This window comes from Bombina bombina, chromosome 5 (assembly GCF_027579735.1).
Source record: "Bombina bombina isolate aBomBom1 chromosome 5, aBomBom1.pri, whole genome shotgun sequence".
Lineage (NCBI taxonomy): Eukaryota > Metazoa > Chordata > Amphibia > Anura > Bombinatoridae > Bombina > Bombina bombina.
In genome coordinates this window covers 965,425,016-965,451,092 of record NC_069503.1, presented here as the reverse complement: position 1 = coordinate 965,451,092, position 26,077 = coordinate 965,425,016, and the positions used below count along the sequence as shown (strand labels likewise).

General features: G+C 42.1%; 1 protein-coding gene across 1 annotated transcript in view; it reads right to left on the bottom strand.

Moving 5' to 3' along the window:
• The window catches only part of LRRCC1 (leucine rich repeat and coiled-coil centrosomal protein 1), a 418,892-nt gene that overhangs the window by 35,374 nt on the left and 357,441 nt on the right, over positions 1-26,077 (bottom strand). Inside the window, exons 12-14 of the mRNA XM_053715905.1 lie at positions 22,542-22,705; positions 22,081-22,289; positions 21,841-21,978 (exon numbers count right to left, since the gene is read on the bottom strand). Of these exons, the coding sequence (XP_053571880.1) occupies positions 21,841-21,978; positions 22,081-22,289; positions 22,542-22,705 (511 nt within the window). The remainder of the gene's footprint in view (positions 1-21,840; positions 21,979-22,080; positions 22,290-22,541; positions 22,706-26,077) is intronic.

The window sequence follows — 26,077 nt, the reverse complement described above, 5'->3', positions numbered from 1 at the left end:
AGGAAGCTGCAAGAGTCCACCCACAGCAAAGCTGCTATATAGCTCCTCCCCTAACTGCCATATTCAGTCATTCGACCGAAAACATGCAGAGAAAGGAAAAACCATAGGGTGCAGTGGTGACTGTAGTTCAAATGAAAAAATTACCTGCCTTAAAGTGACAGGGCGGGCCGTGGACTGGATACACTACAAGAGAAATAAATTTATCAGGTAAGCATAAATTATGTTTTCTCTTGTTAAGTGTATCCAGTCCACGGATCATCCATTACTTATGGAATACCAATACCAAAGCTAAAGTACACGGATGATGGGAGGGACAAGGCAGGTACTTAAACGGAAGTTACCACTGCCTGTAAAAAACCCTTTCTCCCAAAAATAGCCTCCGAAGAAGCAAGGTATCAAATTTGTTAAATTTGAAAAGTATGAAGCGCAGACCAAGACTCCGTCTTGTAAATCTGTTCAACAGAAGCCACATTTAAAAAAGGCCCAAGTGAAAACCACAGCTCTAGTAGAATGAGCTGTAATCCCTTCAGGAGGCTGCTGTCCAGCAGTCTCATAAGCTAAATGAATTATGCTTTTTAACCAAAAAGACAGAGAGGCTGCTGAAGTCTTTTGACCTCTCCTCTGTCCAGAATAGACAACAAACAAGGTGAACTTTGATGAAAACTGTAGTAGCTTGTAAGTAAAACTTTAAAGCACAAACCACGTCCAATATTGTGTAATAGACGTTCCTTCTTTGAGGAAGGATTAGGATACAAGCATGGAACAACTATCTCTTGAGTGATGTACTTGTTAGATACCACCTTAGGAAAAAACCCAGGTTGGTACGCAGGACTACCTTATCCGTACGAAGGACCAGATAAGGAGAATCACATTGTAACACAGATAACTTGGAGACTCTACGAGTCGAGGAATTAGCTACCCAAAAGGAACTTTCCAAGATAAAGATTGATATCTATGGAACAAAAAAGGTTAAAACGGAACTTCTTGAAGAACCTTAAGAATCAGGTTTAAGCTCCATGGCGGAGCAACAGTTTTAAACACAGGCTTGGATCTAACCAAAGCCTGACCAAATGCCTGAACGTCTAGAATACCTGCCAGACGCTTGTGCAAAAAAATAGACAGAGTAAAAATCTGTCCCCTTTTAAGGAATTAGCTGACAACCCTTTTCTCAAAAACATCTTGGAGAAAAGATAATATCCTGGGAATCCAGACTTTACTCCATGAGTAACCCTTGGATTCATAACAATCAGATATTTACACCATATCTATGTTCAATTTTCCTAGAGACAGGCTTTCATGTCTGTATTAAGGTATCAATGACTGACTCGGAGAAGCCATGCTTTGATAACATCAAGCGTTCAGTCTCCAGGCAGTCCATCTCAGATTGATTCTATTTAGATGGTTGAAAGGACCCTGAGGTAGAGGGACCTGTCTCAGAAGCAGAGACCGTGATGGAAAGGATGACATGTCCACCAGATCTGCATACCAGGTCCTGCGTGGCTACGCAGGCGCTGTCAAAAACACCAAAGCCCTCTCCTGCTTGGTCTTGACCTCCGGAGGAAATCCCACTCCCCCGGAAGAAAAGTCTGACGACTTAGAAAATCCACCTCCCAGTTCTCAACACCTGGGATATGGATAGCTGATAGACAAGAGTGAGTCTCTGTCCAGTGAATTATTGTAAGACTTCTAACATCGCTAGGGAACTTCTGTTCCCCCTTGATGGCTGATGTAAGCCACAGTCGTGTATATTGTCCGACTGAGTATGATGTACCTCAGAGTTGCTAACTGAGGCCAAGTCTGAAGAGCATGGAATATCACTCCCAGTTCCAGAATATTTATTAGAAGGAGGGTCTCCTCTTAAGTCCACTATCCCTGAGCCTTCAGGGAGTTCCAGACTGCATCCCAACCTAAAAGGCTGGCATCTATTGTAACAATTGTCCCATCTGACCTGCGGAAGGTCATACCCTTGGACAGATGGACCCGACATAGTCACCAGAGAAGAGAATCTCTGGTCTCTTGGTCCAGGTTTAACAGGGGGACAAATCTGTGTAATCCCCGTTCCTCTGACTGAGCATGCATAGTTGCAGCGGTCTGAAATGTAGACGTGCAAACGGTACTATGTCCCTTGCCGCTACCATTAAGCCGATTTCATTCATGTACTGAGCCACCGAAGGGCGCGGATGGGATGAAAAAACACAGCAGAAATTTAGAAACTTTGACAACCTGGACTCCGTCAGGTAAATTTTCATTTCTACAGAATCTATCAGAGTCCCTAGGAGGGAAACCCTTGAGATTGGGGATAGAGAACTCTTTCCTTGTTCACTTTCCACCCATGTGATCTCAGAAATGCCAGTACTACGTCCGTATGAGACTGGGCAATTTGGATGTTTGACGCCTGTATCAGGATGTCGTCTAAATAAGGGGCCACTTCTATGCCCCGCGGTCTAAGGACCGCCAAAGCGACCCCAGAACCTCCATAAAGATTCTTGGGGCTGTAGATATCCCAAAGGAAAGAGCTACAAACTGGTAATGCCTGTCTAGAAAGGCAAACCTGAAAAACGATGGTGATCTTTATGCATCACAATGTGAGGATAAGCATCCTTCAAATCCATTGTAGTCCTCTATTGACTCTCCTGGATCATAGTTAAGATGGTACGAATAGTTTCCATCTTAAATGACGGAATTCTGAGGAATTTGTTTAAGATCTTTAGATCCAAAATAGGTCTGAAGGTTCCCTCTCCTTGGGAACCACAAACAGATTTGAGTAAAAACTCTGTCCCTGTTCCTCTCTTGGAACTGGATGGATCTCGTACACAATGTAAGAATGCCTCCTTCTTTATCTGGTTTGCAGATAATTGTGAAAGGCGAAATCTCCCCTTTTTTTTGGGGGGAATCTTTGAAATCCAGAAGATATCTCTGGGATATAAATTCCAATGCCTAGGGATCCTGGGCATCTCTTGCCCACGCCTGGGCAAAGAATGAAAGTCTGCCCCCTATAGGATCCGTTACCGGATAGGGGTCCGTTCCTTCATGCTGCCTTAGAGGCAGCAGCAGGCTCCTTGGCCTGCTTATCTTTGTTCCAGGTCCGATTGTCTCCAGACCGCCTTGGACTGAGAAAAAATTCCCTCTTGTTTTGCCTTAGAGGAAGAGGATGCCACACCTGCCCTGAAGTTTTTAAAAGGTACGAAAATTAGACTTTTTTTTTTTTTTTGCCCTTGATTTAGACCTATCCTGAGGAAGGGCATGACCTTTTCCTCCAGTGATATAAGCAATAATCTCCTTCAAACCAGGCCAGAATAGGGTCTGCCCCTTGAAGGGAAGTTAAGTAGCTTATTTATTAAAGTCACGACAGCTGACCATGATATAAGCCATAGCGCTCTGCGCGCCAGTATAGTAAAAAACAGAATTCTTAGCCGTTAGTCTAGTCAAATGAACAAGGCATCAGAAAACAAAGGAATTGGCTAGCATAAGCTTGTCAAATATATTCATCCAATGGAGTCGCTTAACTGTAAAGCCTCATCAAGAGACTCAACCCAGAACGCCGCAGCAGCAGTGACAGAAGCAATGTATGCAAGGGGCTGCAGGATAAAACCCTGTTGAATAAACATTTTTTATCCATTGGATCTAAAAAGCACAACTGTCCTCGTCAGAGGTAGTGGTACGCTTAGCTAGAGTAGAAACTCTTCTCTCCACCTTAGGAACTGTCTGCCAGAAGTCCCGTGTGGTGGTAACTATTAGAAAACATTCTTCTAAAAAATAGGAGGGGAAGAGAACGGCACACCTGGTCTATCCCATTCCTTATTAAAACATTTTTAGTAAACCTCTTTAGGTATTGGAAAAACATCAGTACACACCGGCACTGCATATTATTTATCCAGTCTACACAATTTCTCTGGCCCTGCGATTGTACACATTCATTCAGAGCAGCCAAAGCCTCCCTGAGCAACAAGTGGAGGTTCTCAAGCATAAATTTTAAATGTAGAAATATCAGAATCAGGTTAAATCATCTTCCCTGAGTCAAAAAAAAAATCACCCACAGACTAAGCATATTGTGAGGTAGTATCATACATGGTTCTTAAAGCGTCTGTATGCTCTGTATCTACCCCCAGAGCTAACTGCTTTCCTTTAATTTCAGGTAGTCTGACTAATACTGCTGCCAGAATATTATTCACCACCTTTGCCATGTCTTGTAAAATAAACGCTATGGGCGCCCTTGATGTACTTGGCGCCATTTGAGCGTGAGTCCCTGAAGCGGGAGTCGAAGGGTCTGACACGTGGGGAGAGTTAGTCGGCATAACTTTCCCCTCGACAGAATCCCCTGGTAAAAGAAACGCTATGGGTGCCCTTGATGTACTTGGCGCCATTTGAGCGTGAGTCCCTAAAGCGGGAGTCAAAAGGTCTGACACGTGGGGAGAGTTAGTCGGCATAACTACCCCCACGACAGAATCCTCTGGTGATAATGTTTTTAAAGACAAAAAATGATCTTTATTGTTTAACATGAAATCAGTACATCTGGTACACATTCTAAGATGGGGTTCCACCATGGCTTTAAAACATAATGAACACAGAGCTTCCTCTATGTCAGACATGTTAGAACAGACTAATAATGAGACTAGTAAGCTTGGAAAACACTTTAAATCAAGTTAACAAGCAAATATATAAAATGTTACTGTGCCTTTAAGAGAAACAAATTTTGTCAAAATTTGAAAAACAGTGAAAAAAGGCAGTAAAACAAACGAAATTTTTACAGTACATGTAATAAGGTAACAGAGCATTGCACCCACTTGCAAATGGATGATTAACCCCTTAATGCAAAAAACAGATAAAAAAAAAAAAAAAAAAAAGACATAGACGTTTTTAAAAACAGACACAACAAACTGCCACAGCCAACAGTGGGAAGCTTCAGTTAACTGTTTCTATGCAAAATTTAAGCCAGCCATGTGGAAAAAACTTAGGCCCCAATAAGTTTTATCACCAAACATATGTTAAAAAACGATTAAACATGCCAGCAAACGTTTTAAAACACATTTTTACAAGAGTATGTATCTCTATTAATAAGCCTGATACCAGTCGCTATCGCTGCATTTAAGGCTTTACTTACATTACTTCGGTATCAGCAGTATTTTCTTAGTCAATTCCATTCCTAGAAAATTTTTTACTGCACATACCTTATCTGCAGGAAAACCTGCACGCCATTCCCCCTCTGAAGTACCTCACTCCTCAGAATGTGTGAGAACAGCAAATGGATCTTAGTTACGTCTGCTAAGATCATAGAAAAACGCAGGCAGATTCTTCTTCCAAATACTGCCTGAGATAAACAGCACACTCCGGTGCCATTTAAAAATAAAAAACTTTTGATTGAAGAATAAACTAAGTAGAAAGCACCACAGACTCTCACGACCTCCTATCTATGTTGAGGCTTGCAAGAGAATGACTGAATATGGCAGTTAGGGGAGGAGCTATATAGCAGCTTTGCTGTGGGTGGACTCTTGCAGCTTCCTGTTGGGAAGGAGAATATATTCCATAAGTAATGGATGATCCGTGGACTGGATACACTTAACAAGAGAAAGAAAGTGTCTGAATACAGGGCGGGCCATGGACTCAGTGTCAAGAAAGAAAGAAATTTATCAGGTAAGCAATACATTTTATTTTCTTTCTAATGACACGGTGAGTCCACGGATCATCATCAAATGTTGGGAACCAATACCCAAGCCAGAGGACACAGATGATAAGGGAAGGACAAGACAGGAACCTAAACAGAAAGCACCACTGCATGAAGAACCTTTCTGCCAAAAGAAGCCTCAGCCGAGGCAAAAGTATCGAATTTATAGAGTTTGGAAAAAGTGTGCAAAGATGACCAAGTTGCAACCTTGCAAATCTGTAACACAGAAGCTTCATTTTTGAAGGCCCAAGAAGAAGAAACAGCCCTTGTGGAATGAGCTGTGATTTTCTTAGGAAGTTGCTGTCCAGCATTCTCATATGCCAAGCAAATACCGCTCTTCAGCCAAAGGGAAAGTGAAGTAGCCGTAGCTTTCTGACCCTTGTGTTTCCAAGAAAAGCAAACAAACAATGCAGAAGACTGACGAAAGTCCTTAGTTGCCTGCAAATTTTAGCGCTCGCACAACATCCAGATTATGCAACAAGCGTTCTTTGTGAGAAGAAGGATTAGGACACAAAGAAGGTACAACGATTTCCTGATTAATATTCTTGACTGAAACAACCTTGGGCAGGAAACCAAACTTAGAATGCAGAATCACCTTATCAGACTGAAATATAAGATAAGGGGAATCACACTGTAAAGCAGAGAGTTCAGAAACTCTTAGAGCAGAGGAAATAGCAACAAGAAACAAAACTTTCCAAGACAACATCTTAATACCAAAAGATTGCATAGGCTCAAACGGAGCCTGTTGTAAGACTTTAAGAACAAGGTTAAGACTCCATGGAGGAGTAACAGATTTAAACACAGGCCGAATTCTAACCAAGGCCTGACAAAACGATCTGGCACATCCGCCAAGCGCTTATGTAACAGAATAGACTATTCCGAAATCTGACCCTTTAGAGTACTTGCCGACAAACCCTTCTCCAGACCATCCTGGAGAAAGGACAAAATCCTAGGAATCCTTACTCTACTCCAAGAGTATCCTTTGGATTCACACCAATACAAGTATTTACGCCAGATCTTATGGTAAATCCTGCGAGTCATAGGCTTACAAGCCTGAATCAAGGTCTCAATGACTGACTGAAAATCCACGCTTAGATAAAACTAAGAGTTCAATCTCTAAGCAATCAGCTTCAGAGAAAACGAGATTTGGATGAAGGAAGGGACCCTGAAGTAGAAGGTCTTTCCTCAGAGGCAGTTTCCAAGGTGGAAAGGATGACATTTCCACTAAGTCTGCATAGCAAATCCTGCAAGGCCACGTCGGGGCTATGAGAATTACAGACGCCCTCTCCTGCTTGATTCGAGCAATGACTATTGGAAGGAGAACGAACTGAGGAAACAGGTATGCTAGACTGAAGTTCCAAGGAACTGCCAGAGCATCGATCAGAAATGCCTGCGGATCTCTTGACCTCAAACCGTATCTTGGAAGTTTGGCATTCTGACGAGAAGCCATGAGATCCAACTCCGGTTGCCCCCACTTGAGGGTCAAGCTGGAAAACACATCCAAATGAAGTTCCCACTCCTCGGGATGAAAAGTCTGTCTGCTCAGAAAATCCGCTGCCCAATTGTCTACTCCTGGGATGTGGATCGCAGAAAGACAACAGTTGTGGGTCTCCGCCCACTGAATAATTCGGGCCACCTCTGTCATGTAAAAGGAACTCTGAGTTCCCCCCTGGTGGTTGATGTAGGCCATCTAGGTTGTGTTGTCCAACTGGAATCTGATAAACCGTGCTAAGGCTAACTGAGGCCAGGCCAGAAGAGCATTGCTCTTAGCTCCAATATGTTTATGGGCAGGACTGACTTCTCCTAGGTCCATAAGCCCTGAGCCTTCAACGAGCCCCATACTGCTCCCCAACCTAGAAAGCTGGCATCCGTGGTCACAATCACCCAGGAGGGTCTGCGGAAGCAAGTACCCTGGGAGAGATGATCCTGAAAAAGCCACCACGGAAGAGAGTCTATTGACGCCTGATCTAGATCTACACGCGGAGACACCTAGCCTCCGTCAGTTGGCGCCTGGTTACCCCATTCCCTTGTAAGAAATAGCCATGAGCTTAGATTTAGATGAAACATCCGAAGACCAGGACTTCAACCAAAAGGCCCTGCGGGCCAGGACCGCAAGACCAGAAATTTTGTCTCCCAGTTTAATAACCTGTAAGGAAGCATCTGTAATGAAGGAATTGGCTAACTTGAGAGCCTTAATCCTGTCCGGATCTCATCAAGAGGGGTATCCGTCTGAAGAGATTTAGACAACGCATCAAACCAGTAAGCCGCAGCGCTGGTAACAGTGGCAATACACACCACAGGTTGTCATTGTAGACCCTGGTGGACATACATCTTTTTTAGTAAAGCCTCAAATTTTTTATCCATTGGATCTTTAAAAGAACAACTATCCTGTATGGGAATAGTAGTCCTCTTGGTCAAAGTGGAGATCGCTCCTTCTACCTTAGGAACCGTCTGCCACGACTTAATAGAATCCACTATAGGAAACATCTTTTTAAAAATAGGAGATGGAGAAAAGGGAATACCAGGTCTTTCCCATTCTCGGGCAATAATCTCCGCAGCACGGTCAGGTAGGCATAACCTGGGAAGCAATGTCTTGTAGAGAAAATCCTACAGGATTGCAAGATGAAACACAGGGCACTGTGTGTGGAGACTAAAAAAGTTGGGACGCTTGAGGAGAAAGCTGCGGCATATCTGCAACAGGAGACACCTGAACAGCATTTGCCTGGGATAATGGTAGCTCATGGTCAAATATTGTATCTCTATAACTTAAAGTTCTCTCAATGCATGAGGAACAAAAAGGAACTGGGGGTTCCACTTGAGCATCAAAAGATAACTGACCAGCAGCAGCTTCGCCTGGGATAATGGTTTGAAAAGCCCCTTGATCCATCTTATGTAATAAGGATAAAGTGTAAAAGTTCTTTATTTGAAAATAAAAAATAAATGTGTACTGTGTCTTTAAATAGAAATGTGTGTTAGCGCAACAAACCAAATAGAACTCAGGCTACCTATAGACCTCAGTAGCTTTACTGAGGTGCTTACCTGTCCTGCAGCTCATTTTCAAATACAGAGCGGTAATAAAAGAATTTGCCAACTTAAGGGCCTTAATTCTATCCATTATTTCCTCTAAAGGAGTCTCAGTCTTTAGAGACTCTTCAAAGGCGTCAAACTAAAAGCCGCAGTTTTGACTGTTACAATGCATGCCGTTGGTTGTAAAAGAAATCCTTGATGGACATATATCCTTTTCAGAAGACCCTCCAGCTTTTTATCCATAGGGTCTTTGAAAGCACAACTGTCCTCTATAGGGATAGTCGGACGCTTAGCCAGAGTAGAGATAGCTCCCTCCACCTTATTGATCGTCTGCCAAGAGTCCCAAACGGAGTCAGCTATAGGGTACATCTTCTTAAAAAATAGGGTGAGGGGAGAACGGAATACCCGGTCTTTCCCATTCCCTAGAAATAATTTCCGAAATTCTCTTGGGGACCGGAAATACATCTGAATAAGAAGGTACCTCTAAGTACTTGTCCATTTTACTTAATTTCTCTGGTGGGACCACAATAGAGTCACAGTCATCCAGAGTCAATACAACCTCTCGCAGTAAAAGGCGGAGGTGTTAAAGTTTAAATCTAAAAGACATGACATCCGATTCTGTCGGAGGCAATGCACTACCTTGATCAGACAGTTCCCCATCAGACAGGATCTCCCTACCCCCCAAATCAGAACCCTGGGAAGGTACATCGGAAATAGCCATTAAAGCATCAGAAGTCGCAGGGACTACATGAGTCTCTGTCCTGCTGCGTTTGCCTTGTAACCCTGGCAACTTAGATAAAACTTCTGTAAGAGTGGATGACATAATTGCAGCCATATCCTGCAGAGTGAAAGAAGCAGACGCCGTTGTACTTGGCGTTGCCTGAGAGAGTGGTATTGGCTGTGACGCTTGGGGGGACAGCTGCAGCATATTCTGAACCACTTCAGTATCCTGAGCAGCATCCGCTACAGACAAACTTTTTTTAAAGAAAATGTTATGCATGAACTGTAAAGTCCTTTCTGTACAAGCAGGACAAAAAGTAACAGGAGGCTCCACATTTGCATTTAAACATAATGAGCATGTGGCACTTTCAACATCCATAATCTATTTATCTCTGTGACGATTATGGTACAAAAAGTGCAGCTTGGTCACCCCTATATATATATATATACAGGGAGTGCAGAATTATTAGGCAAATGAGTATTTTGACCACATCATCCTCTTTATGCATGTTGTCTTACTCCAAGCTGTATAGGCTCGAAAGCCTACTACCAATTAAGCATATTAGGTGATGTGCATCTCTGTAATGAGAAGGGGTGTGGTCTAATGACATCAACACCCTATATCAGGTGTGCATAATTATTAGGCAACTTCCTTTGCTTTGGCAAAATGGGTCAAAAGAAGGACTTGACAGGCTCAGAAAAGTCAAAAATAGTGAGATATCTTGCAGAGGGATGCAGCACTCTTAAAATTGCAAAGCTTCTGAAGCGTGATCATCGAACAATCAAGCGTTTCATTCAAAATAGTCAACAGGGTCGCAAGAAGCGTGTGGAAAAACCAAGGCGCAAAATAACTGCCCATGAACTGAGAAAAGTCAAGCGTGCAGCTGCCAAGATGCCACTTGCCACCAGTTTGGCCATATTTCAGAGCTGCAACATCACTGGAGTGCCCAAAAGCACAAGGTGTGCAATACTCAGAGACATGGCCAAGGTAAGAAAGGCTGAAAGATGACCACCACTGAACAAGACACACAAGCTGAAACGTCAAGACTGGGCCAAGAAATATCTCAAGATTTTTCTAAGGTTTTATGGACTGATGAAATGAGAGTGAGTCTTGATGGGCCCGTGGCTGGATTGGTAAAGGGCAGAGAGCTCCAGTCCGACTCAGACACCAGCAAGGTGGAGGTGGAGTACTGGTTTGGGCTGGTATCATCAAAGATGAGCTTGTGGGGCCTTTTCGGGTTGAGGATGGAGTCAAGCTCAACTCCCAGTCCTACTGCCAGTTTCTGGAAGACACCTTCTTCAAGCAGTGGTACAGGAAGAAGTCTGCATCCTTCAAGAAAAACATGATTTTCATGCAGGACAATGCTCCATCACACGCGTCCAAGTACTCCACAGCGTGGCTGGCAAGAAAGGGTATAAAAGAAGAAAATCTAATGACATGGCCTCCTTGTTCACCTGATCTGTACCCCATTGAGAACCTGTGGTCCATCATCAAATGTGAGATTTACAAGGAGGGAAAAGAGTACACCTCTCTGAACAGTGTCTGGGAGGCTGTGGTTGCTGCTGCACGCAATGTTGATGGTGAACAGATCAAAACACTGACAGAATCCATGGATGGCAGGCTTTTGAGTGTCCTTGCAAAGAAAGGTGGCTATATTGCTCACTGATTTGTTTTTGTTTTGTTTTTGAATGTCAGAAATGTATATTTGTGAATGTTGAGATGTTATATTGGTTTCACTGGTAAAAATAAATAATTGAAATGGGTATATATTTGTTTTTTGTTAAGTTGCCTAATAATTATGCACAGTAATAGTCAACTGCACACACAGCTATCCCTCTAAAATAGCTATAACTAAAAACAAACTAAAAACTACTTCCAAAACTATTCAGCTTTGATATTAATGAGTTTTTTGGGTTCATTGAGAACATGGTTGTTGTTCAATAATAAAATTAATCCTCAAAAATACAACTTGCCTAATAATTCTGCACTCCCTGTATATATAACTAAATAATGAAATGGTCTATTGTGAATTTGTATCAGTAAAACACACAGTACCCTTTTGTGATTGAAAAAGAAAAACTTTAGCCACCAGAGCACCCTGTAATAGCGCTACTGCGGCGCCTACCTGCCCCCACGCTACTGAAACCGATAGTGCACAAACTCTCTAACGCTTTCGACCGCTTGCTCAAAGTTACACCATGCGGTCCAGACAAGCGCTGAGAGTAACGTCCTTATTCAGCACTCTGTGAGAGACAAGTGTGCGGCTTCAGACACATCCGGTCTGAAGCGTGCAAAGGAAGCCCCACCCCTCGTGAGCGGCAATCAAGGAACAGCCTGACTAGAAAGTAATGGCCGCAGAGAAAGAGTACAAACACTCTGAAAATCCCTTGAGAACAACAATCGACAGTGCACCTAACACCCACACATACTACATAATAAAGAAGTATTTGTAAGTGCCAGCACACAGAATAAATACTTTCAAAACAAACCCCCAGCGTCAGAAAACAGCCACCAAACAATCGCATCAGGAGCCCATCCAATTTGCAGCCCCACTATGCGATCTTACCCCAATAAACTGAAAACTCCCTATGTTTTACTTCAGAGTTCAGTTTGAGAGACAGGAGTACCAATACAGCCCACCATCTGAGATAAGCTTTCAGCCCCAGAGAGAAAAACGGCTGCACATACCTGGAAGCTGGGCGACAGCTTAATTAGTCCCACAACCAAGAGGTCCCGCAGGATCCGCCTGAAGATCTGTGGAGACATAGAGGGTCTTAGTTACCACATGCTAAGACCATTATCTGAAAGGGCAGCACACATCATGGGAGGCACAGAAAGAATATGGACCCTCCAGTTCCCAAGGCTTTGAAGCCACCAGATGCTTCTCTTTTGATAACTGAAGAGACAGATCTGGTTTAGGCTACACCCTAACAAAGTAGCACACATAGGCACTACAGAAAAAATAATAAACTCTTGATTGAAGAATCTAAACTAACACCTCACTTTACCCCTTCCTATATCTAACACAGGCAAAGAGAATGACTGGGGGTGGGAGGGAAGGGATGAGCTATATTTAAAGTTCTGCTGTGGTGCTCTTTGCCACTTCCTGCTAATCAGGAGGCGTAATCCCATAAGTAAGGATGAAATCCGTGGACTCGTATCTTGTAAAATAAATATTGTTTGCATCTAACTGCTTGATATTATACAAACCAAGTACAATGTTTCATATCTAGATACATGGCTCTCAGAGGTGTTATTCACATACCTATACTAAATATTAATATCTAGAGATTTTAAGCAGACAGAATATATTACACTGAACAGCTGTGCTAAAGTTGATTGTGCAAGCAAGGACTTTATAATTATAGATAGAGTATTAGCTAGATAGCTTTAATCTCACAATCTGACATCCTAATGTTACAGCATTATTTCTGAATTTATTAATAGCCGGCTACAAAAGATAATGTTTGTATATGACTGCTTGAAACAAGTACAATGTTTCACATATAGATACATGATTCTCAGAGGTATTATTCACACATCTATGCTATATATTGATATCTAGAGAGTTTAAGTGTTTTTTTAAACGTGTATGATTGAATAGTTAAACCAATAAAGATAAAGTATGAATGATTAAAAATCGTTCCTGTATTATTCAGTGAGAATTTTTCCTAAATAATTGCAGGGGTAAAGCACTCTTTTTTTTTTTTTGTTACAGACTTTGTAATCATTTATCTCTCCTTAAGTCTCCTTAAGTGCTATATTGCCCCCATAACAGGTGCTTGTTGATTACAAAAATATTTGGCACCTATGGGTACTTAACATTAGTACTACTTTACCTACTAACTTGTTACTACTTAAAACTCCAGTCCCATATCGAAGGGCAGATACCCTTCCTAAGGAACTACTCCGAAATCTTCTGACACTTCTCTGCCAACCTCCTGTAACGAAAGGCACAGAATGACTGGGGGATGAGGGAAGTGTGGGAGGTATTTAAGCCTTTGGCTGGGGTGTCTTTGCCTCCTCCTGGTGGTCAGGTTCAGTATTTCCCACAAGTAATGAATGCAGCTGTGGACTCTCCCTGTATTAAGAAGGAAATTAGACAATTGTCGTCCCAAATGCCTATTCTTCTAATCATGTGGTAGGAAGGCATCTTTACCTCCGGTAACCATAGAGATAATGGAGTCCAGCCCTAGATCGAATAACATCTTCCCCTTAAGGGGAAGAGAAAGGAGTCTGGATTTAAAAGTCATATCCGCAGACCAAGACTTCAACCAGAGTGTCACATCAGTAGATAGCTGCTCCAGCAACCGTGGTTATAGCTGCTGCCAGTTGAAATAAAACCCTGTATGTTGAAACATCTTCCTCAGAAAAGTTTCTATTTTCTTATCCATAGGCTCGCTAAAAGAAGAACTATCCTCCAAAGGGATAGACGTATGCTTAGCCAGCATAGAGATAGTGCCATCCACCTTAGGGATGGAGCCTCACAAATCAAATTGAGGGAACGGGAATATGTTTTTTAAAGTAGACGAGAGGGAAAAAGAAGTTCCTACTCTTTCCCATTAGTTACTAATAATCTTCGCCATCCTATAGTGACGAAAGGCAAAGAATGACCTGGTGGCCAGGTGTTGTATTTCCAAACAATGAAGGTATGGAATACATTGTACAACTCACCAAAATTGCAATTAATATGGTTCACTACACATTAACAACTTGCAGAATTATATGAATTATAAGAATTATAAACGTGAAGCGTTTTGGATTTATGAACTAGGTACGTTATTTCCAGGTGGCTTGAATAAAGAATTAGACTGGTCAATTTTTCTATAAATATATTTTTTGACAATACATATTTCACCATTTGCATATATACTATGAATTGTACAATGTAGTATTGATCTAGGGATACATTATGTATTACATATATGTTTGCACTGCTTATATATATATATTCTGGCTATGTGTAAATTCTCTGTTGTTTTAGAAAAAATATTTGCTTGTGATTTTTTGTATGACCACTAGGTGGTAGTATTTGGTAAAGGTATTGTACCTGTTATACACAGGTGATTTAATTAACTTGGAAGGTGGGACTTGTTTAGGTATTTAAAGGATTACTTTCTGTTATAATTTTTAAGCTAAACAACTAACATATTAAAGTTAATAAACATTAATTAAAACCTACTGACCTATATTTTCTCCAAAACGAAGTTTCATAACGTTCTAAACTTTATATATTTTATTCGCCGATGATGTCACGTTATCCTGCCCACTATTTTCAGCACTGCATGTTCAAAATACTTAAACCAATAACTTTGTGTTTAAAGCGCCATTTTGAAACCTAGGTATTGTAAACGGATTGGTACAGAGCAAAGGATACCCACGGAGTGGGTTTGGAAAACAATTACATTTGCAGACAAGATTTCTGATATACGGTAGAGATATGTTAATGAAATGCTATTGATAAAAAGCGTATTTGGGGTAGTTAGTTAGTAACAGGCATAGAAAAACATAATTTATGCTTACCTGATAAATTTATTTCTCTTGTAGTGTGTTCAGTCCACGGGTCATCCATTACTTATGGGATTATATCTCCTTCCCAACAGGAAGTTGCAAGAGGATCACCCAAGCAGAGCTGCTATATAGCTCCTCCCCTCACATGTCATATCCAGTCATTCGACCGAAACAAGACGAGAAAGGAGAAACTATAGGGTGCAGTGGTGACTGGAGTTATAATTTAAAATTTAGAACCTGCCTCAAAAAGACAGGGCGGGCCGTGGACTGAACACACTACAAGAGAAATAAATTTATCAGGTAAGCATAAATTATGTTTTCTCTTGTTAAGTGTGTTCAGTCCACGGGTCATCCATTACTTATGGGATACCAATACCAAAGCTAAAGTACACGGATGTTGGGAGGGACAAGGCAGGAACATTAAACAGAAGGAACCACTGCCTGTAGAACCTTTCTCCCAAAAACAGCCTCCGAAGAAGCAAAAGTGTCAAATTTGTAAAATTTGTAAAAAGTATGAAGTGAAGACCAAGTTGCAGCCTTGCAAATCTGTTCAACAGAGGCCTCATTCTTAAAGGCCCAGGTGGAAGCCTCAGCTCTAGTGGAATGAGCTGTAATTCTTTCAGGAGGCTGCTGTCCAGCAGTCTCATAGGCTAAGCGTATTATGCTACGAAGCCAAAAAGAGAGAGAGGTAGCCGAAGCCTTTTGACCTCTCCTCTGTCCAGAGTAAACGACAAACAGAGAAGAAGTTTGTCGAAAATCTTTAGTTGCCTGTAAGTAGAACTTCAGGGCACGGACCACGTCTAGATTATGCAAAAGACGTTCCTTCTTTGAAGAGGGATTAGGACAACGATGGAACAACAATCTCTTGATTGATATTCCTGTTAGAAACAACCTTAGGTAAAAACCCAGGTTTAGTACGCAGGACTACCTTGTCTGAATGAAAGATCAGATAAGGAGAATCACAATGTAAGGCAGATAACTCAGAGACTCTTCGAGCCGAGGAAATAGCCATCAAAAACAGAACTTTCCAAGATAAAAGCTTAATATCAATGGAATGAAGGGGTTCAAACGGAACACCCTGAAGAACTTTAAGAACCAAGTTTAAGCTCCACGGAGGAGCAACAGTTTTAAACACAGGCTTAATCCTAGCCAAAGCCTGACAAAAAGCCTGGACGTCTGGATTCTCTGCCAGACGCTTGTGTAAAATAATAGACAGAGCAGAAATCTGTCCCTTTAGCGAACTAGCGGATAAGCTCTTTTCTAAACCCTCTTGTAGAAAAGACAATATTCTAGGAATCCTAACCTTACTCCATGAGTAACTCTTGGATTCACACCAATATAAATATTTACGCCATATCTTGTGGTAAATTTTTCTGGTAACAGGTTTCCGAGCCTGTATTAATGTATCAATAACCAAATCCGAAAACCCACGCTTTGATAGAATCAAGCGTTCAATTTCCAAGCAGTCAGCCTCAGAGAAATTAGGTTTGGATGGTTGAAAGGACCCTCGATTAGAAGGTCCTGCCTCAGGGGTAGAGACCATGGTGGACAGGACGACATGTCCACTAGGTCTGCATACCAGGTCCTGCGTGGCCACGCAGGCGCTATCAGAATCACCGATGCTCTCTCCTGTTTGATCCTGGCAATCAGTCGAGGTAGCAACGGAAAAGGTGGAAACACATAAGCTATGTTGAAAACCCAAGGGGCTGCTAGTGCATCTACCAGCACCGCACCCGGGTCCCTGGACCTGGATCCGTAACAAGGAAGCTTGGCGTTCTGGCGAGATGCCATGAGATCCAGATCCGGTTTGCCCCAACGACGAATCAGTTGAGCAAATACCTCCGGGTGAAGTTCCCACTCCCCCGGATGAAAGGTCTGTCAACTTAGAAAATCCGCCTCCCAGTTCTCCACGCCTGGGATGTAGATTGCTGACAGGTGGCAAGAGTGAGACTCAGCCCAGCGAATTATCTTCGAGACTTCCAACATCGTTAGGGAACTCCTGGTTCCCCCTTGATGATTGACGTAAGCCACAGTCGTGATGTTGTCCGACTGAAATCTGATGAACCTCAGTGTTGCTAACTGAGGCCAATTTAGAAGAGCATTGAATATTGCTCTTAATTCTAGAATGTTTATCAGGAGGAGTCTCTCCTCCTGAGTCCACGATCCCTGAGCCTTCAGGGAGTTCCATACTGCAGGCTGGCATCTGTTGTTACAATCGTCCAATCTGGTCTGCGAAAAGTCATTCCTTTGGACAGATGAACCCGTGACAACCACCAGAGAAGAGAATCTCTGGTCTCCTGGTCCATATTTAGCAAAGGGGACAGATCTGAGTAATCCCCGTTCCATTGACTTAGCATGCATAGTTGCAGCGGTCTGATATGTAGGCGCGCAAATGGCACTATGTCCATTGCCGCGACCATTAAGCCGATTACTTCCATGCACTGAGCTACTGATGGGCTTGGAATGGAGTGAAGGACACGGCAAGCATTGAGAATCTTTGATAACCTGGACTCCGTCAGGTAAATCTTCATCTCTACAGAATCTATAAGAGTCCCTAGAAAAGGGACCCTTGTGAGTGGTAACAGAGAACTCTTCAGAAATGCTAGAACTATCTCTGTATGAGACTTTGCATTTTGAAAACTTGACGCTTGTATCAGAATGTCGTCTAGGTACGGAGCCACCACTATGCCTCGTGGTCTTAGTACCACCAGAAGTGAGCCCAGAACCTTTGTAAAAATTCTCGGGGCCGTAGCTAACCCGAAGGGAAGAGCTACAAACTGGTAATGCCTGTCTAGAAAGGCAAACCTTAGGTACTGATAATGATCTTTGTGAATCGGTATGTGAAGGTAGGCATTCTTTAAGTCCACTGTGGTCATATATTGACCCTCTTGGATCATGAGTAGGATGGTCCGAATGGTTTCCATCTTGAACGACGGAACCCTTAGGAATTTGTTTAAGATCTTTAAGTCTAAGATTGGTCTGAAAGTTCCCTCTTTCTTGGGAACCACAAACAGATTTGAATAAAACCCTTGCCCCTGTTCCATTTGCGGAACTGGGTAGATCACTCCCATCACTAAGAGGTCTTGTACACATTGTAGAAATGCCTCTTTCTTTACTAGGTTTGTTGATAACCTTGACAGATGAAACCTCCCTTGTGGAGGAGAAGTTTTGAAATCCAGAAGGTATCCCTGAGATATAATCTCCAACGTCCAGAGATCCTGTACATCTCTTGCCCAAGCCTGGGCGAAGAGAGAAAGTCTGCCCCCCACTAGATCCGTCTCCGGAAAGGGGGCCCTGTCTTCATGCTGTCTTAGGGGCGGAAGTAGGCTTTCTGGCCTGCTTGCCCTTGTTCCATGACTGGTTGCCTTTCCAACCCTGTCTGTAACGAGCAGTAGTTCCTTCCTGTTTTGGAGCGGAGGAAGTTGATGCTGCTCCTGCCTTGAAATTACGAAAGGCACGAAAATTAGACTGTTTGGCCTTTGATTTGGCCCTGTCCTGAGGAAGGGTGTGGCCCTTACCTCCAGTAATGTCAGCAATAATTTCCTTCAAGCCGGGCCCGAATAAGGTCTGCCCTTTGAAAGGAATGTTTAGTAGTTTAGACTTAGAAGTTACATCTGCTGACCAGGATTTAAGCCATAGCGCTCTGCGCGCCTGTATGGCGAATCCGGAATTCTTAGCCGGTTTGGTTAAATGCACTACGGCATCCGAAACAAACGCATTAGCCAGCTTAAGGGTTCTAATCTTGCTCAAAGATTCATCCAATGGTGCTGTGCGAATCGCCTCTTCCAGAGACTCAAACCAGAATGCCGCTGCAGCAGTGACAGCCGCAATGCATGCAAGAGGCTGTAATATAAAACCTTGTTGAACAAACATTTTCTTAAGGTAACCCTCTAATTTTTTATCCATTGGATCTGAGAAAGCACAGCTATCCTCCACCGGGATAGTGGTACGCTTGGCTAAAGTAGAAACTGCTCCCTCCACCTTAGGGACCGTCTGCCATAAGTCTCGTGTGGTGGCGTCTATAGGGAACATTTTTCTAAATATCGGAGGAGGGGAAAAAGGCACACCGGGTCTATCCCACTCCTTGCTAATAATCTCTGTAAGCCTCTTTGGTATAGGAAAAACGTCAGTACACACCGGTACCGCATAGTATTTATCCAGCCTACATAATTTCTCTGGGATTGCCACCGTGTCACAATCATTCAGAGCCGCTAACACCTCCCCTAGCAACACGCGGAGGTTCTCAAGCTTAAATTTAAAATTTGACATTTCTGAATCCGGTCTCCCCGAATCAGAACCGTCACCCACAGAATGAAGCTCTCCGTCCTCATGTTCTGCAAATTGTGACGCAGTATCAGACATGGCTCTCGTGTCATCGGCACGCTCTGTCCTTAATCCAGAACTGTCGCGCTTGCCTCTTAACTCGGGCATATTGTATAATACTTCTTTCATAACATTAGCCATATCATGTAAAGTGATTTGTAAGGGCCTTGATGTACTTGGCGCCTCAATCTTACGTACCTCCCGAGCGGGAGACGAAGGTACTGACACGTGAGGAGAGTTAGACGGCATAACTTCCCCCTCGTTGTCTGGTGATAATTTCTTTATCGGTACAGATTGACTTTTATTCAAAGTAATATCAATACAATTGGTACACATATTTCTATTGGGCTCCACATCGGCTTTTAAACATAATGAACAAGCAGATTCCTCTGTATCAGACATGTTTAAACAGACTAGCAATGAAGCTAGCAAGCTTGGAAATTACTTCAATAAGTTTACAAGCAATATAAAAAACGCTGCAGCACAATTGAATAACAAAGAACTAGTTCAGTTATAGTCAACAATTCTTTAAATGTATTAATTAGCAGAGGATTGCACCCATTAGCAAAAGGATGATTAACCCCTCAGTACCCAAAACGGATATCAAATTAAGATTTAACGCTTTTATCACAGTCAAACACACTATCACAGGTCTGCTGTGACTGATTACCTCCCTCAAAAACGAATTTTGAAGATCCCTGAGCTCTCTGGAGAAGTCTTGGATCAAAGAGGAAGAAGCAGGAAGACTGTGCTAGAATTTTCACTGCGCAACAAGGCGCTAAAAAAGGTCCCTCCCACTCCTATTACAACAGTGGGAGACCTGATATAACGGTTTCTATGCAGAAATATACGTTAGCCGTGTGGAAAAAAATCATGCCCAAAAAGATTTATCACCAAAGTACCTCACAAAACGATTAACATGCCAGTAAACGTTTTAAAAAACAACATTTCAGATGCTGTGTAAAGTTATTACTAAGCCTGCTACCAGTCGCTTCTACTGCAGTTAAGGCTCACACATTATATCAGTATTAACAGTATTTTTTCAGTCAAATTCTAGTCCCTAGAAAATAACTCTACTGTGCATACATTTATCAGCCTGATACCAGTCACTACAACTGCATTTAAGGCTGTACTTACATCATACGGGTAACAGCAGTGTTTTCTTAGTCAATTCCATTCCCAGAAAATATTGTACTGCACATACCTCATTTGCGGGAGACCCCGCATGCTATTCTCATTTTCTGAAGTTACCCCACTCCTCAGAATGTCGAGAACAGCCAGTGGATCTTAGTTACGCCTGCTAAGATCATAGAAAACGCAGGCAGTTTCTTCTTCCAAATACTGCCTGAGATAGAAAAACAGCACACTCCGGTGCCATTTAAAATAACAAACTTTTGATTGAAGAATAATTAAGTAAAAACTCCAGCTCCTCTCGTGACCTCCTTCTTTGTTGAGGGTTGCAAGAGAATGACTGGATATGACATGTGAGGGGAGGAGCTATATAGCAGCTCTGCTTGGGTGATCCTCTTGAAACTTCCTGTTGGGAAGGAGAATATATCCCATAAGTAATGGATGACCCGTGGACTAAACACACTTAACAAGAGAAATATTTACTTACAGTGGCCCTTTAATGAAATGCTATTGATAAAAAGCATATTTGGGGTAGTTAGTTAGTAACAGGCATAGAAAATATTCACTTACAGTGGCCCTTTAAGAATGGAATCAGTGTCTGTTTAACTATGCATGATTAAGGACACTTGTCTGAAACGTTGCTGATATTTGGAATTTGGCTCCATAAAAGCACATTATTTTTGGTAACTTGGTGGTGCGACTATCAATTGTTTGTTGCAGAATTATATGCAACACATTATGTTACAAAGCACTGCATCCCTTCTGGCACAAACAGCTGTAGCTAATGCAGAATTAAGTTCAGGACAGTATTCATAATAAATTCTACTTAAGAAAAAATGTCCTGTGCAACTATTTTTATAATGTTTTAATGTTTGCAGCAATTTTTAGCCTGACTTACTCTCCTCAGGGACCACTTACAAGCTTATGTTTATGTACTAAGGCACCTATCATACTCACCCGTAGCAAGAGGTACATGCGCAATGAGTTCAGTTGAAGTAATCGATAACGTGAGCAAGACTCACTTCTCATGAACCAGTAAATACACATTATATTTGGGAATACCCGTTTTCTCACTTATTGGGATCTTCATTTGTGCAAGATATAACACCACTGGAGCGTCCTTTTCTGCTTTTGTAAACATTTAAAGCAATTCTTGCCATGAATTTTGTATGGTGTTTCAACTTTAGACTTTTAAGAACATATATAGAATTTTTGTTTTGATTACTTTGTTGGTTTTGGAGTGGCACCTCTAGATTATTGTTAAGGAAAAAAGGAAAGAATATGATTCTCATTATATACATTATATATATATATATATATATATATATATATATATATATAGTTTTAGATGCATTATTCACTGCATGCACGGTATATTGCAAAATATTTAGACTGTTCAAGCAAGTAAGATACTATGATTTAAATAAAATAAAGTTTTCCAAAGCCAGGATAGATTTCTACTTACTTTTGAGATTGAAGGCTTTTGTCTCGTTCTTCAATCAGTTTTTTTTCCTTGGCATCAAAATTCTCTTTCATCTGCCTGACTTGTGTTTCGAGCAGGCTTAGTAATTCTGCTTTATCTTGCCACTTCTTATTCATTGCACTATGAATAGAAAGAGCAAACTCCTCAAATGAGCTGAGATTCAACATCAAACAGCACAAGCTACATTTGCTAAAACCTCTGCTCTGTTGGCTGCTTAATCACCTGTAAGCTTTCTTCATATCTTCCAGCTCAGCTTCCCTTTCTTCCAGCAGTTGTTTCAGTTCCTCTTTTCTCTCAGTTTGCCTTTCCAGCTTCTCTTTCAGTTCTCCCACTTGCATTGTTCTGTTATCATTCTGTTCACTTAATGCTTTCTCGGCCTCAATATTTTCCTCCCGCAGTTTTCTGATTCGTTCATCTCTTTCCTGCAGACCCTAATATTATAAAAAGCAAGCAAAATAGAATTCTTCAGTAGCAGCACACACTGTTATTTTGTAAAACACGTCATAAACACAGGCTCACAGTGGAATTCATTTAAATCTCAGACTTATGATAGGAGGCTGATTCCATAAATTCTCCAGGAGTCTAACTTCATGCGTAAGTTGGAAGATTACAAATGTAAGTCACACTAAATACTAAACAGATGAAAGTAGAAAATGTTGTGCAAACCAAGACTAAATACTTACTTCTTTTAATTTCCTTATGGTTTCAGTTTGATCATCCACAACTTTGCATTTGATTCTCAGAGCATCATTATCTCGCTCATTTTGCTTTTTTAACATTTCAACTTCATTTGAAAGAACTTCAATTTTAGCTTCCAGTCTCCCTCTGTCCTGGGCAAGTGAAACACCTGTACAATTAAGAATTACTGATGACTACTAAATGCCAATGAATATTACATTTCCCACTTTATGAAGAATCATTTATTCATCCTATATATTTACATATATTGTGCAAATGTATTAAATAGAAATGATTAAAAAAAATAATAAACATTTCTGTAAAGGTGGGCATATCAAATAGTCATGGTGACTACAATTTGATGCCTAACAATTTACCCTCCAAAATCTCCCTGTGTTCAGGCCAGAATACCGCCAAGCAGTGCATGATATATTTATAATCAGAACTAAACACTATATACAACAAAATACCCGTATTGTCCTGAGTATAGGCCGCACCCAATTATAAGCGGCACCCTTAAAGTTTGGTGCCATTTTAAAGAAAATTTAATTTTTAAAAAATATATACACTTTAGTAGAACAGTAAAACAGTATCTTTGAGCGCTAACGACGGTTTTGAGCCATAGCAAATTTTTACACTAAGGTGTTAACGACGGCCCTGAGTCTTTGCTAGCACTCCCCCACCTTGATGGAGGTCTGAGGACCCCATTCACTCCTACCCCGGCTATCTGGCCTAGATACTCACAGGCATCGCCTGGGCTTCCCTCGCGGTGACGTCATTGCGCAACTTTATTTAAAACTGACAATTGTCAGTTATAGGGAGATGGGGGCATGCTGCTTGGATGCCTGCTTAGCTACAGACGTCTACCCTTTCCAATGGTAAAAGTATTTGGGGTCTAGAATAAAAAATAAAAAAATAGTTAAAAAAAAACAAACAGAAAAAAGAAATTTATGCTTACCTGATAAATTTCTTTCTTTCTTGACACGGTGAGTCCACGGATCATCATCAATTACTGTTGGGAATATCACTCCTGGCCAGCAGGAGGAGGCAAAGAGCACCACAGCAAAGCTGTTAAATATCACTCCCCTACCCACAATCCCCCAGTCATTCGACCAAAGTAAAAGGAGAGAAAGGAAGAAACACAAGGTGCAGAGGTGCCTGAGGTTTATATAAAAAGAAACTGTCTGAATACAGGGCGGGCCGTGGACTCACCGTGTCAAGAAATAAAGAAATTTATCAGGTAAGCATGAATTTCGTTTTCTTTCTAATGACACAGTGAGTTAACGGATCATCATCAATTACTGTTAGGAACCAATACCCAAGCCAGAGGACACAGATGATAAGGGAGGGACAAGACAGGAACCTAAACAGAAGGCACCACTGCTTGAAGAACCTTTCTCCCAAAAGAAGCCTCAGCCGAGGCAAAAGTATCGAATTTATAGAATTTTGAAAACGTGTACAAAGATGACCATGTTGCAGCCTTGCAAATCTGTTCCACAGAAGCTTCATTTTTGAAGGCCCAGGAAGAAGAAACAGCCCTTTTGGAATGAGCTGCGATTTTCGCAGGAGGTTGTTGTCCAGCAGTCTCATATGCCAAGCGAATAACGCTCTTCAGCCAAAGGGTAAGTGAAGTAGCCGTAGCTTTCTGACCCTTGCGTTTCCCAGAAAAGCAAACAAACAATGCAGAAGACTGACGAAAGTCCTTAGTTGCCTGCAAATAAAATATTAGCGCTCACTCAACAAACAGAATATGCAACAAGCATACTTTGTGAGAAGAAGGATTAGGACACAAAGAAAGTACAACGATTTCCTGATTAATATTCTTGACCGAAACAACCTTGGGCAGGAAACCAAACTTAGTACGCAGAACCACCTTATCAGAGTGAAATATAACAAAGGGAATCACACTGTAAAGCAGAGAGTTCAGAAACTCTCCGAGCAGAGGAAATAGCAACAAGAAACAAAACTTTCCAAGATAACATCTTAATATCTAAAGAATGCATAGGCTCAAATGGAGCCTGTTGTAAAACTTTGAGAACAAGGTTAAGACTCCATGGAGGAGTAACAGGTTTAAACACAGGCCGATTTCTAACCAAGGCCTGACAAAACGATTGCACGTCTGGCACATCCGCCAAGCGCTTATGTAACAAAATAGACAATGCCGAAATCTGACCCTTTAGAGTACTTGCCGACAAACCCTTCTCCAGACCAACCTGGAGATAGGACAAAATCCTAGGAATCCTTACTCTACTCCAAGAGTATCCTTTGGATTCACACCAATACAAGTATTTACGCCAGATCTTATGGTAAATCCTGCGAGTCACAGGCTTACAAGCCTGAATCAAGGTCTCAATGACCGACTCTGAAAATCCACGCTTAGATAAAACTAAGCGTTCAATCTCCAAGCAGTCAGCTTCAGAGAAACGAGATTTGGATGAAGGAAGGGACCCTGAAGTAGAAGGTCCTTCCTCAGAGGCAGTCTCCAAGGTGGAAAGGATGACATTTCCACTAGGTCTGTATACCAAATCCTGCGAGGCCACGCCGGGGCTATGATATTTACAGACGCCCTCTCCTGCTTGATTCGAGCAATGACTCTTGGAAGGAGAGCGAACGGAGGAAACAGGTATGCTAGACTGAAGTTGCAAGGAACTGCCAGAGCAACGATCAGAAATGCCTGCGGATCTCTTGACCTCAAGCAGTATCTCGGAAGTTTGGCATTCTGATGAGAAGCCATGAGATCCAACTCCGGCTGCCCCCACTTGAGGGTCAAGCTGGAAAACACATCTGAATGAAGTTCACACTCCCCGGGATGAAAAGTCTGTCTGCTCAGAAAATCTGCTTCCCAATTGTCCACTTCTGGGATGAGGATCGCAGAAAGACAGCAGTTGTGGGCAGTGTTCCCTCTAAGGACAGTTTTGTGTGCAGCCCAGCAGTGAAACAGTTAACAAGAGAACCATACCTTGCCATCTGCATTGTGCAGTGTTTGATAATTGCAAGGTGTGGTTACCTAATTAACTGTTTCACTGCTGGGTTGCACACAAAACTGGCCTTAGAGGGAACACTGGTTGTGGGTCTCCGCCCACTGAATAATTCGGGACACCTCTGTCATGGCCAAGGAACTCCGAGTTCCCCCTAGTGGTTGATGTAGGCCACCGAGGTTATGTTGTCCAACTGGAATCTGATAAACCGGGCTAAGGATAACTGAGGCCAGGCCAGAAAGAGCATTGAAGATTGCTCTCAGCTCCAAGATGTTTATGGGCAGGACTGACTCCTCCTGGGTCCATAAACCCTGAGCCTTCAACGAGCCCCATACTGCTTCCCAACCTAGAAGGCTGGCATCTGTGGTCACAATCACCCAGGAGGGTCTGCGGAAGCAAGTACCCTGGGAGAGATGATCCTGAGAAAGCCACCACGGAAGAGAGTCTATTGACACCTGATCTAGATCTACAAGCGGAGACAGGTCCGTATAGTCCCCGTTCCATTGTCTGAGCATGCATAACTGCAGAAGTCTGAGATGGAACTGAGCAAACGGAATGATGTC